The sequence below is a fragment of the Orcinus orca genome, chromosome 1 (assembly GCF_937001465.1).
Source record: "Orcinus orca chromosome 1, mOrcOrc1.1, whole genome shotgun sequence".
Taxonomy (NCBI): Eukaryota; Metazoa; Chordata; class Mammalia; order Artiodactyla; family Delphinidae; genus Orcinus; species Orcinus orca.
In genome coordinates, this window is record NC_064559.1 from 201,286,886 (window position 1) to 201,299,506 (window position 12,621).

At 53.1% G+C, this 12,621-nt stretch overlaps 1 protein-coding gene across 4 annotated transcripts in view; it reads right to left on the reverse strand.

Moving 5' to 3' along the window:
- The window catches only part of KAZN (kazrin, periplakin interacting protein), a 1,133,108-nt gene that overhangs the window by 34,196 nt on the left and 1,086,291 nt on the right, over window positions 1–12,621 (reverse strand). For 3 of the 4 annotated variants that reach the window (XM_049696036.1, XM_049696026.1, XM_004272419.3), the window contains one exon: window positions 12,219–12,342. In XM_049696036.1, the coding sequence (XP_049551993.1) occupies window positions 12,219–12,342 (124 nt within the window). Of the gene's footprint in view, window positions 1–9,788; window positions 12,343–12,621 lie in introns of those variants that run through there. The other variant, XM_049696055.1, reaches the window with a different exon arrangement.

Sequence of the window (12,621 nt, forward strand, 5' to 3'; positions counted from 1 at the left end):
GGAGAAAACTGGTGCTAGCCATGGCTCTTCGTCATGCATCCTGAAACACGATCCCTGGCAGAGTCTGGAGCCAGGACTGGTGGCCACCATGCTCACTGCGGACTGACACCCCTCTCAAACCCACTGATATGTTTGCCAGAGCCTTGGCACAAGGCAAAACATCCTAGGAAGTTTCCACTCACTTGGGGAAATAAGCCTCTCCCCGCTTTTAGATGACCTCCTTTAATTGTGACACCTCTTCTCTGCCTCCCTCCAGGACTAGATTGTTCGAACGGCTCACGGTTTTATCATCTTCACTCATATCTGCCTGGAAAGTGGTGTAGTGCAATAGTCTGCTGGACCCCAATTCTTAGCCTTGTTCCGTCGCTGACTACGTCTCCTTGGGCCATTTATGTTGCCCCTTGGGGCCTCAGTTTCCTTATCTGTAAGGGTGAGACAATAACACAACACACACTTCATATGATTTTGGTGAGGACTGTGTTAGAATAATTTATGTCATCTCATCATTTACATCTGCACCCTCAGCCCTTACTTCTAGGCCTGGCACATAGAAAGTGGTCAGCCAGTGTTTGTTGAATGACTTAATAAGCGTGTGTAGAGTGCCTACACACACCTGGCACAGCAGGCCCTCCGTGAAGGTCAGCAAATCATATTGTACTTCTCTCTCCCGGCTTCCATCATTGCCCCAACCCCCCAGCAGCCAGCCTTTGTCCTCAGTCCTCAGCCTGACCCCCTCTCCATATCCCTGGGTTTCCAGCTTATGGCTTTCTTCACACTTATGACCATGCATCCTGCTGAAATTTCTGGGAGAGCAGAGCATTACCCCTTTGTCAGGTCCATCAGTACCTTCACTGGAAGTGCTCCCTCGCCCACACCCTCTCCATCTCTGAGTCCCACGGAGCCCGGCCAAGTCCACGAGAAATGATTTAGCTGGGCTCTCAGGCTGCAGGCGGTCTGACCCCGAGTCCTGCCGGCCATATGGGCCCCTGGGGGCTCCGGTGCTGATTCCAGGCTTCTGAGGGCAGCTCCCCCACTTCTGCCCTAACACCCCAAGCCCTGGGGACACTGCTCGGGGTCAGAAATGAGTGCGGTCCCCCTGTTGCCTGGCTGTCCAGGGAGGGAAGGGCAGGAGGGCCCTCTGGTGAAGGAGGACATGGGCCAATGAAATGGGCACCTATGGCCTGGGAATCACTGGTCAAAGGGAAGACGAGGACCACCAGGGCTGGACCGGCCCACAGAGAGAGTCCAGAAGGGAGGTAGCGGAGCCGGTGGTCTGGAGACATATTGGGGCCGTGGCATTTTTTTTTCCTAAAGGACACTAAACTTAAAAACAACAGTAGTTGCCAATATTAAAGAATTGGGGTGTATTATATGACATTCTTGGTTTCTCTTGAAAAACCAGGAGCTCTGGAAGCACTAGAGCCCAGCAAGGCTGCTTCCTTTAGACTCAGTGGGCGTGTGCGAGCCCAGTACAGGGCTGGCTGTGAGGGTGCTCACAGAGATGGGTCCTCGTCATCGTCACCCACAACACTCTGCAGTGGGGCCCCGTAGAGCTGATCTGAGAGCAGAGACCGGCGGTCACTCTGCTCGCCCCCGGAGGCCTCCGCATCAGGACAGCGCTGCCTGGTGCTTCGCGACGCGTGGGTGTGAACGCACTGCGTCCTCCCCCTCGAGGTGGACACGGGTTCCCAGAGGCCTACGTTATAGATGAGGAAAGTCGAGCTCAGAAACACCATCGGTTGTGTGCACAGGGCACAGCCGGGCCCCAGAGCCTGTGTTTCGTCTCCCTGGCCCCAGCTTCCTGTCTCCTGAATCTCCTGCAGTGCTGGGACAGGCAGCTGCCGCGTGCCGGACGCTTCTACCCATTTCTGATTCCATCTTTGCAACAGCCCTGTGAGGTAGGCAGTCTTATTTTCATTTTACACAGGGGGAAACTGAGGTGCAGAGGGGACTAAGTGACTGGCTTAGGGTCCCTGGCTGAGTGCTGGCTCAAACCCAAAGATCTGCCTTCAAAGCCTGGGTCCTTCCTCGACGCCCCTCCCTGATTGCTTGGTTTTGATCAATTCTGCTGGGTTCAGACTCTCACTAAAATGAATGTGTGTTTCTTGCACACACAGGAAGAGACAGAAGGGACCTGGGAATGATTCACACTCCTGCGCTGCACTTTCTGACGCTCGGTTTGTGGACAGCCCTCAGGTTCCCTCCACCTTGCAGAGAGCTCCCTCTCCTGTCACCACAGCTCTGGTCCCCGCAGTGACCGCTGACAGAGGGGGCCTTCTCCCCTCCCTGGCCCACGTGCCCCCGACCATGAGGTCCATGCCACCCCCAGAGACATCAGCCTCCTAACAAGGAAGGAAGCTGGCACTGGGCAGGCATGGGGCCAATTTGTATGTGACTCCAACATTGCTGGCCTGTCCCAGGGAAGGCAATTAGGCAGCTCAGAGCTGGTAGGGGGAACAGGGCAGGTGGGCCAGATGTCCCGGCAGGATGGCATGCCCATTCGTCTCCACGCCCCAGGACCCTGTGGCAATAGTTTCGGCCGTCTGCCTACACCTGGGACAGCAGCAAAACAAACACCTGGGACTGGCATTTCTCAGCCAATCTGCGGGGGCCCTTCTGCCTCTGCAGATGCTGTGCACTGACCCAGCTTCTTTCTGAGCGAAGCAGATACGCAGAGAGAGATCCCCACTCCACCCGGCCTTGCGCCAGGCTCACCTCACTTCTTAAGGCCCACAGGAATCCCACGTGAGCCATGGGGACTTTCCATGGCTAAACCATGCCGCTTAGAGGTCACCAAAGAATTACTGACTCAGCATCTCCAAGCACAGAATAAAGGGGGCTGCAGGAGCCACCCATCCCTGTAGCCCCACAGAGCACTCCACGGAACCAGACTCAAAGGCATGGTTCCGTGGTCAGTTAAGTTTGGGAAACACGAGGTGGAAAGCAGTGAAATGTTGTTCTTCACTGCAGAACCTGCTAGAGCCTTGAAAAGCTAATGTTGATTTTGGAAATCTTATTCATTGTTTCTAAAACTTATTGACCCAGGGATTTTTTTTCTCCCCCAGCTGAGTCTTGTGGCCCGTGCCAGCTCCGGGCACTGGCCTGGGAGTCAGCAGCCTTGGGTTCCAGAACTGGCCACTGATGCCCTACCTGGCTGTGCTGTGAGGGTGGTGGGCGGGAGGCCACCAAGAGCCCTCTCAGCTCTAAGACCCTTGCTCTGTCCGGCCCTCTACCTGGGCTGGCCCTGGCGGCTGGGGTAAGATTGCTGAACTAACCTGAGCCATACTTGACATCTGTACCAAGGGGGCCTGTTCTGCCCATCTCATGGGGCCGGTGAGAGGCCGCAATGAGATCATCGTCGTCACCATCCCCATCGCCATCATCATTGTGGTTGACATTTATTGCTACCTGAGCTGAGCCTTTTACACATAGTAACTCATTTCAGCTGCTCTGACAATCTTACTGTCCCTAGTGTACAGCTGAAGAAACTGAGGCACAGCATGGTTACCAGGTGGGAAATGTCAGGACTGAGGTTTGAACCCAGAGTTTGCCCAGAATCTACCTTTTTTTTTTAAGATTTTTTTTTTGGATGTGGACCATTTTTTTAAGTCTTTATTGAATTTGTTACAATATTGCTTCTGTTTTATGTTTTGGTTTTTTGGCCTGGAGGCAGGTGGGATCTTAGCTCCCAACCAGGGATCGAACCCGCACCTCCTGCGCTGGAAGGCGAAGTCCTAACCACCGGACCGCCGGGGAAGTCCCTAGAACCTACATCTTAACCTTGACCCTAGTCTGCCTGTGAAAGGGCTTTGTAAAGTGTAACGGGCTGTGAACTGCGAGTGGCATTGTTCAACGCAGTCTCACTGTGGTTCATCCAGGGGCTCCGCATGGCCTCTTGGGAGGATCTCCGGCCCTCGACTTGCAGGCTTTCAGAAGTTGAGGGGGCCCGTGAGTGGCCCCCACTTCCCAGCTCTGCCAGGGTTGAGGAGGGAAGGGGCCTGTACCATCTCTCTCTGATGGGGAGGAGGGGTGAGCAGGGAAGTCCGGGGGTGCCCTCAGGGAGTGACTTTTCCACAAGGCTGGGGCAGGAGGAGGCCTGAGGCAGCCTGTGCCTCCTCTTGTCCTGGAGGGCCCTGGAGGGAGCTTAGATGTGACCTAAGCTGTGGATTTCCCACTGCCTTCACGTTGCAGAACTTTTGTCCAGATGAAATTGTATCTGTGAGATACATAAACTGGAGCTTTGGGCTGAAGGGCAGTGAGTGTGGTCGGGGAGGTGGCCCAGGACACCGGGACTCATAAGACTCCACAGGCCACAAGTGGGGAACTACTGCCCTGGCCTGTTTTAGAGGGGACCTGAGGCCCAGAGAGGGAGACTGACTTGCCCATGGTCACACAGCAAGTCCTTGGCCAAGCTGGAAACTGGGAGTCCAGAGCCGGGCGCAGGGCTCCTGACTGCGCTGGGCTGGGGGTGGGTGGGCCTTCCGGAGAGGAGAAGGCCAGGCCTCCTCTGGAACCTGAGGGCAGGGTCTGGGCAGAGCCCTGCCAGACCCCTTGGTAGCAGCTCCACCCCAGACCGCTCCACAGAACACGCCTTGAGCTGCCTGGCTCCCAGCTTAGGGCTCATCATCTGAGTCCAGGGGCACCACTGGCCCCAGGCCAAAGCCGGCAGGTCCACCCAATGCTTGTCCGAAGCCTCTGTCAGCCACAGGTCAGGTAACGTCTGAGACGGTGGGGGCCAGGCTTAGGACTCGGAATTCAGCCAGGTTTGACTTCTGCCCCCAGCACTTCCTGGCTGTGTGCCTCTAGGAAGACCTGGGACCCTCTCTGTGACTCTAATAGGGGTACTGCTGGGGGCTTCCGAGGCTTCTCGGGAGGCAGCAGGTACTCACACCTGCAGTCCCCTTGGCTCTCTGCTTTGGGGGCAGCCTGGGGTCTTCCCTTGGTGTGGTTCCTCCCTCACTGGGGCACCATGGAGCTGCCCCAGGAAGGTGGCCTCCACCTACCTTGTGAAGGCCCCCTGGAGAAGCTTCCTCATGGCAAGTCTGTGCTAAAACCCATGGGTAGGATGCTGCCCTCGGCCATTGCCCCATGTGACCTCCTGCAACTGAGTCCACAGTGGGGAGCTGGTCACAGATCCCAGGGCCTCACCCTGGACCTTCTAATTCAGTAGGTATGGGTGGAGCCTGCGAATCTGTATCCTTAAAACTCAAGGCTTGACAACTACTGATCTATGTATGGTTCTCAAACCTTCTCTCATTCTCTTCCTCTCTGCTCACTTTTTTTCTATCATGGGATCCTTCCAATGGACTCTTGCATGTAGGTCCAGTGTGTAACAGATAAGAGCAGAGCTTCTGGTAGAAGGTGGGGCTGGAGGCCTGCCTGCTCGTTCTTTCACCAGCTATGGCCACCTCTTGAGGGACCTCTGAGGAACCCCCATGCAACACAGTTTGCAAACCCCTGCTTATTCCAATTTCTTCCTCTGTTGGGTGGAGAAACTGAGCCCCAAAGAGCTGGTCTGTACAGGACTTGGCTAGTGAGGCTTTCTCAAGTTCTCTGAAGCTTCTTGTTGGTCAGTTGTCCCTGGGGGAGAAGTTGGGGGCCAGTGGCTGATCAGAGGCTACATAGCACAGTTACTGAGAACATGGACTCTGGAGCCAGAGTGCTGGAGTTGAATCCGGGTTCTGCCTCTTCCTAGCTGTGTGACTTTGGGCAAGAACTTCACCTCTCGGTGCCTGGGTTTGTTCATCTGTAAAATGGGGACAATAACAGTATTTATCTTGGAGGGTTGTTGGAAGGATTATATGAGTGGGTATCTGCAAAGGGCTCGACGCACTCCTCCCTGCCAGACCAGGCCGGCCTTGGGCTCTGACACACGTCTCCTTATAAACATGCCACCCTGGGGGGACCCTTGGGGCTTCTGCCTCAAGAACCCAGCCTCGGGCAGCCTAATTGCTTCCCATGGTTTAAATTTCTCTGTGCTAGCCACATCAGAGTATGTTTCTATTTGAACTCAAGAAAGAATGTTTTCAGAGCTGGTGGATTCTAGGGGTGAACATGTCAAACCCTCCCTGTTCCAAGGCAGAGAAGTCAGAATTCTCTCACAAAGCAGCAGTGGAAGGGAATCTGGACTCCGAGGGCTGTGCACACAGCTGGAGGAATGTCAGGTTCAGGCAGCCGGATGCCCTGATTTCAGCCCCAGGGATAAGTTTTGATCAAGTCACCCTCGGGCTCAAGATGTATGTCAAGCTGTTTCCACACTTTTTTCCTACCTCTGGTTGAACTTAAATCCACTCAGATCCTGGAGAACACAAGCCTTGGGGCCAGTGCTTTCCAGGCTCCAAAACACATTCAGCTGGCATTTCTGAGCCCACAAGGAGGAAAGGGTTGTTACACCCACTTCATAGATGAGAACACTGAGGCTCACAGGTTAAACGACTTGCTTGAAACAGATGCTGGGCCAGAGCTGGAAAGATTACCCAGGCCTGTCCTGGTGCCACTGGTGGGTTGCAAGGGTCCTCCAGATGGAGCAAGGTATGCAATTTGAGATTCTCTTATTTGGGTGCAATTAACTGCTACTGGTAGCCTATTAAGAAAGCAATCAAAGATTTCCAAAACCTGAAACTCAGAAATGCAAACGAGCAGTCAGCCATTGTTTTCCAGGGACTTTGCTTCAGAAGCATGGCTGCTGCACCTGGCCTGACAATGTCACAAGACTTCCCTGGGGATGTGCTAGGGAATAGGATTCCTGCCATTTCCAGGAAGGAAAGGTCAAGGTTTTCAATTGCTACTATTTTTGCTTCTTAAAGATCAATCCTCTTGGGATAATTTTCTTGAGGATTCAGTTTGTTGGGGATGCAGAGTGCAGGGCTGCATATTTGCAGATTTTTCAGTAACTGGGCTTTAAGACACCATGCAGTTGTGGTTCAGGTATGCATTCTCCATACCCTAGCTGCCATCAGGATGTGTACCCTCCATCTGCTTGTATGGTGACACTTCATTATGACTTAGATATTTAAACAACTTCTAACATGCAGTCAAGGTCAAACCCCTAAGTTATTTTTAAGTTTCTAGGGCATTCTTTCATATAGAAACGTATGACGCTATGCTTGTATAAGATAAAGTTAATTATATGTATTCCCGCTTCATTCTTTATCAGTACCAGGTTTTTTTTCCCATGGGAAAACGGGAGCAAGTGGGAGGTAGGGGAGTGTGGCACGTTCTGCCCCACCTGGTGGGGTTTGAGTTGAAAAAACTTAAGAGTCGTTTGTTCAGAGCAGATGGGCTCGGGTAGGATGTTTGGGAGGAAATGCAGGGTTTTGGTGAGAGGGCCAGTTGACATTATTTACTTTTAAAAGTTCTTAATTAAAATTTTTTTTTCTTTTTTCTTTTTTTTGGCCATGCCAGGCGGCTTGCGGGATCTTAGTTCCCTGACCAGGGGTCGAACCTGGGGCCCTGGCAATGGAAGTGTGGAGTCCTAATCCCTGGAACGCCAGAGAATTCCGAGATACTTTCAAACTCATATTGTCACAGGCCTGATGACCCCATCTGATGCAGCCCCACTACACCTGGATTCCCTGGGAGCCCAGGTTGAGTGAGGCACATAGCAGCAGCCACATAACCTTGGGGGACAGGTGTGGGGCAGCTCCTGGGACCCCTGGGCCATCCTGAGGGGACCCCCCACCTCAGGAAGTGGCAGCTCTGGTACGGCGAGGGGTTCCATAGCAGGGCAGATTGGAGGCGTCCCCTGCCCAAGATGGAGAGCTTATGCTAGACCACAGCTCGTTTCTGCTCTGCCCTCCCTGCCAGCCCCTCTCTGGGAGTGGGTTTTCTGGGCTGGAGGTAAAAGGCTAACAGAGATAGACGAGGTCACAAAAGCAAGGAAGTGCTAGGCTGTGCCAGAGGCTACTGGTGGGTGAGGGTGGGGTGGGGTGAAGCTCAAAGCAGGCCCCTCGGAGGCACTGGAGGCGCCCACGTGCTGGGTCCCAGCCCCTCACTGCCCACACGGAGGAGCGGTTCAGGGCACTACAGACTCACTAGGTTGGACGCCCAGTTCTACTGTTTCCTGGCTCCTTGACCCCGGACAATTTACTTCGCCTCAGTTTTTTCATCGATAATGGAGCCGTTGGAGGATTAACTGAGTTAATACACGTCAAGCACGCAGCATGGACCCTGGCCCATAGTAAGTGCCCAACAAATGTTAGATGTTATTATTGTTATTACTACTGTTAGGTTACGCCAGTTAGAACCTGCCAGCACGGGTAGGAGAGCACGCAGGAGGGCCACTGAGGACAGCCACGCAGGCTGTGCACTGCACAGCTCAGGGCACTGTCCATACAGGGGTAATGCAGTATACAACCTGTGCAGCTGTCCACCGGCCCTGCAGCCGGGGCAGCCCTACTCCAATTTCTGACTAATAGTGACACTTGAAGTTGGACCATTTGGGGCAAGGTCTGGAGAAGATTAACAAAGGAGGTAGTGTGGCTTTTGAGTAGAGCTACTCGGATTTGAATCAGGTATGGCCTGGCCCTTGAGAAGGCCACGGGATTGAAGGAGTGATAGCTAGGATCTTGGCCAAATCGCTCCTCTCTGGGACAAAGTTTCCCCCATCTGTTAGGTGTAGTGGGTTGGGTTAGTTTGGTGAAGGCAAACAGGCTTTTTCCTTGGATGCCAACTCTGACTGATTGGCGGTGTCTGAGGCTTTGTAAAGTGAAAAAATTAGAGGCCACTTTGGGCAGGGTAGGAAGGGTTCTTTAATTGATTAGTGATGTCTGCTTGAGGTCAGGGTGAGGGAAGCTGTGGCATGTGTGTTTGGGGCCATTTGCCCTCCTCACATTAGCCTAGTGGTTCTCAATCCTGGCTGCACCAGAGAAGGTTTAACCACACTCTGATTCAGGGGTGTAGCACCTGGCATTGGTAATTTTTTTCTAGAAAGCTCGGCAGGTGATTTTAATGTGTGGCCAAGTTGAGAGCTGCTGGGGTAGATGCCCCTAAGTTCCTTGCAGTCCTGAGCTCTGTAACTTCTCGGCATGGTCTATACATTGTGGTGCTTTGAGCTCTATCCTAGCAGCAATGCAAGGGGAGTTAAAAGGCTAGTCTTCCATCAGTCTTACTGCTGGGGAGGATTTGTTGTTAAGTTGGGAGACTGAGGTTGAAGGCACTGGCTGTGATCATGGATTGGGGTATCCAGGTGGCCTCTTCTCAGGCCACACTGTGGAGTTTCACAGGGGGAGGACTGGCTTTGCATCTGGTGAATCTCGGGTCTTGGAAAAGCCTGGCCCACTCTGGCTTCATTAGGGAAGCCCTGGGGATCCTTTAATTTCTCTCTTAAACTCCTCTCAGTCCCCAGGGATGGCAGGGAAAGTCGGGACAATGCAGAGGCCCACTGAGGTCTGCAGGAGGTAATATGCCCCAAACTCATGGGGCCCCGCTCTGGGTCTTTGGAAGGAGCGCCACGGGGGAGAAGGAAGCAGATGAAAGCTGACTGGGGCCACCGGGCTGGAGAATGCAGGGTCAGGGCGCCAGACTCGGAGGTGGTGCATTAGGACCACGGGCTGCCCTGGATGCTGACGGCTCCTCCAAATTGCAGCCAGGGTGGCAAAGATGAGATGTTTCTGGGAGGCCACCCCAGCCTCAGCCCCTCGATGGGCCCAGAATCCAGCCAGCTTTCCTCAGCCCCTCCCATTACCCCCTCAGGACCCAGCCCTGGAATTCCAAGGAGCAGGTCATGCCAGGCTTTGCCTCCCACCCGGAGTAAGATAGAAGCAATCAAATAACATAGAATTCGATCATATTTTAAAATAAGCTTTATTTAGATTTTTTTTTAATATTTTATATTTGCATCCATGCCTTCGAGAAACCTTTCCCACGGGAAAGGTTATTTTCATCTACTGTTACCCATAACTCATTCGCTATTTGACGTAGTTCTCTTAAATAAATCATCCTTAGTAACTCTTAGAATTATCTCCTAATTTCCAAAAACTGAAATGAAAAGGAACTACTAAATCATTACCAGGAGGGGGTTGCAATCTTATTTTCTTGTAAATAAAGGGCAAACAATAAAAATCAACCAAAAGAAAAAAATTCATGGGGGGGAGAAAAGTATTTCCTAAAATATCTCTCTGTAGAGAAAGATGCCAGCTCCAGCCGCTCTCCCCCGCCGCCAGGCTGGGTGAAACGGCTTAGCCAAAGGCCAGAAAGATCCTTATTAGGTACCCTGCCTACTCCTTTCCAACCCCCCCATCAGGTCAGAAGGAAAGGGAGCAGCTGACTGGGGCTTTTCTGTTTGTTTTAGAGACTTTGGACAAAATATCCTATCCCTTCTGATAAGACATGCTCCAGCATTTAAAATTCTCCTGTTTCTTGGTAAGAGCTGAAAACGTTACTGCTAGCAGAAAGCGCAACTACTGTTGTTTAGAGGGTGTGTGAATTGAGCTGTTAGTATTTAAGGTGGTGCAGAGGTGGGGATTCACAGGTTAAAAGAAAAGGGAAAGCTAGTTTTAGACTGCGGGAGGCCCTGGCTTAGAAGCTCACGTGTTCTCCATCACCCGGTGTTACAGTGCTCACGGTTCCTTTGCTGGTGGAGCCTCACCGGGGCCAACACTGCTCTCCAAATAGGCAGATGCTCCTGCCAGCCCTTCTCTCCTCGGGTGAGCAGGCTCAGGCTGCTGTGACAAGTTGGAGGAGGGCCCGAGGGATCCCGAGAGACTCTGTGCGATGTGGCTGGAGGAACCAAGCAGAATGGGGAGGGCAGAGGTGCTGGTGCTGGATGCTGTGTCCCCAACAGGCCGCCCCTTGAGACGGGCGCCTCCCCCATGACACCTGCCCGGCCAACGTGCAGAACCAACCAAGGATGAGACACAGCTGCAGCGAAGAACGCGTGCTGCTCCAGGACCCTCGGGGAACCAACTCGGGCTGAGGGTCCCTGTGGTCGTACCCTGTGCTCATGCAGTCGGCTGTCTCGCCCTGTACACGGCAGCCTTTCTCAAAAGACAGACCCAAGAGAAGGTGACCACGACAGCAGGCACTCTGTTCACTGAGGTCAGTGCTCTGTTATTTCAGATAAATAAATATATATAGAAAGGCCTGGAGAGAGCTACAGGCAGGAAGAAAGGCGGAGCGCACTCCCATGCAGGGATGGGAGAATGGGGGAGAGAGAAGAAGAAAGAACAGAAAAAAGCAAGCTTGGCAGTCCAATGGTCCCTGGGTTCTGGCCACCCTACACTCTACCTTGCACAGCTCGGCAGCAGCATGATCATAGAACAGACAAGTCAACAGAGAACCCGCCTCCCGCCCGCCCCCTGTGGAAAAATATACATTCCAATATTTACGTAATAATTTAGATAGAATAAGTCTTCTGCATTTGTGCAAATAAATTAAACGGAACAATTTTCTTTTCTTTTCCCCGTAAAGAAAGAAACGGCAACGCAATTTAAAAACTGGCAGGCCGTTAGAAAGAGCCCGTTTGGCCTCTGACAAACCGAGACAAGACAGGGCCCCTGGGCTGGGCTCGCAAGTCTTTGTGGAGAGTGGACCTTACCCTGATGACGATGGCGTTTGGGGGTTAAAGTGACTCGGGCGCACCCCGAGAACAGGGTCTGGTCCCACACGTTCACACCGGGGGGGACGGGTGGGCGGCGGGGTGTAGTGGGGGGAACATCAAACACAGACTACATCCTCGGGGAGACGGGCTCCAGAAGTAGCAGTTCGGACGAGGGACATTTACAAGCACGGAGTGCACAATAGTTTTGTTATTTACAAATACACAGCAGTCCTTCAAGTTTTCAAGTTTCATAAAAAGGGAAGGGGGGAAGGGACCAAAAAAAAAAAAAAAAAAACCAAAAACCCCAACGAACCAAAAAGCGGAAAAAAAAAAAAACACTGAAAAAAACAAAAACAAACCCAGATTAACAACACAACTGTATCGCTCCGAGGACAACAGAGAGTTGACATATTCACACACGTTTGTAGTATGTACATCAATTACAGAGGTGGTGACGCCGGGGAAGGGCCCACGCGAGCGGGCCTCAGCCGCACCACCCCCCCGCCCACGTGCGCGAGAGCTCCCACGCACGCGCACACGCACCGCCACGCACGCCCAGCCGCGCATTCCCCGCTCGCACGCACGTCCACACGCACAGACACGCCCGCCGGGCAGCAGGCGAAGGGAGGCGGGTATCACCAGTCCGCGTCCTCCTCTATGTAATAATCAGGGGCGGTACCATCAAAGAGGCCGGGGTCGAGGGACTTCCGCTGCTTCCCTCTGGCGAAGACACGCGAGATGGAGCCGAATCCCATCTTCTCTTTCTTCTTTTTCCGTTTTTGGTCTTCAAGATCCTCTAGTGACTGAGGAGTCAGGCCAAGTGGCAGAGGTAGAGGGGAGAAGAACAAAGGCAAGCTGAGCTGGGGCAGAAGACAGGGAGGGGTAGGGGGTGGGGGATGGCTGGTGGGAGGCACCAGTGGGTAAGGATGACAGGGTCTGCCCCTCACTCGCTGAGCGGACTTGGGCCAGTTACAGAATCTCTCGGGGACGACACTAGGACCCATCCAAGGCTGTCATGAGGATGTTGCTAAAGTGAGGGTAAAACGCTTAGAACGGTGCCTGGCACGTAAGTAGCATTCATA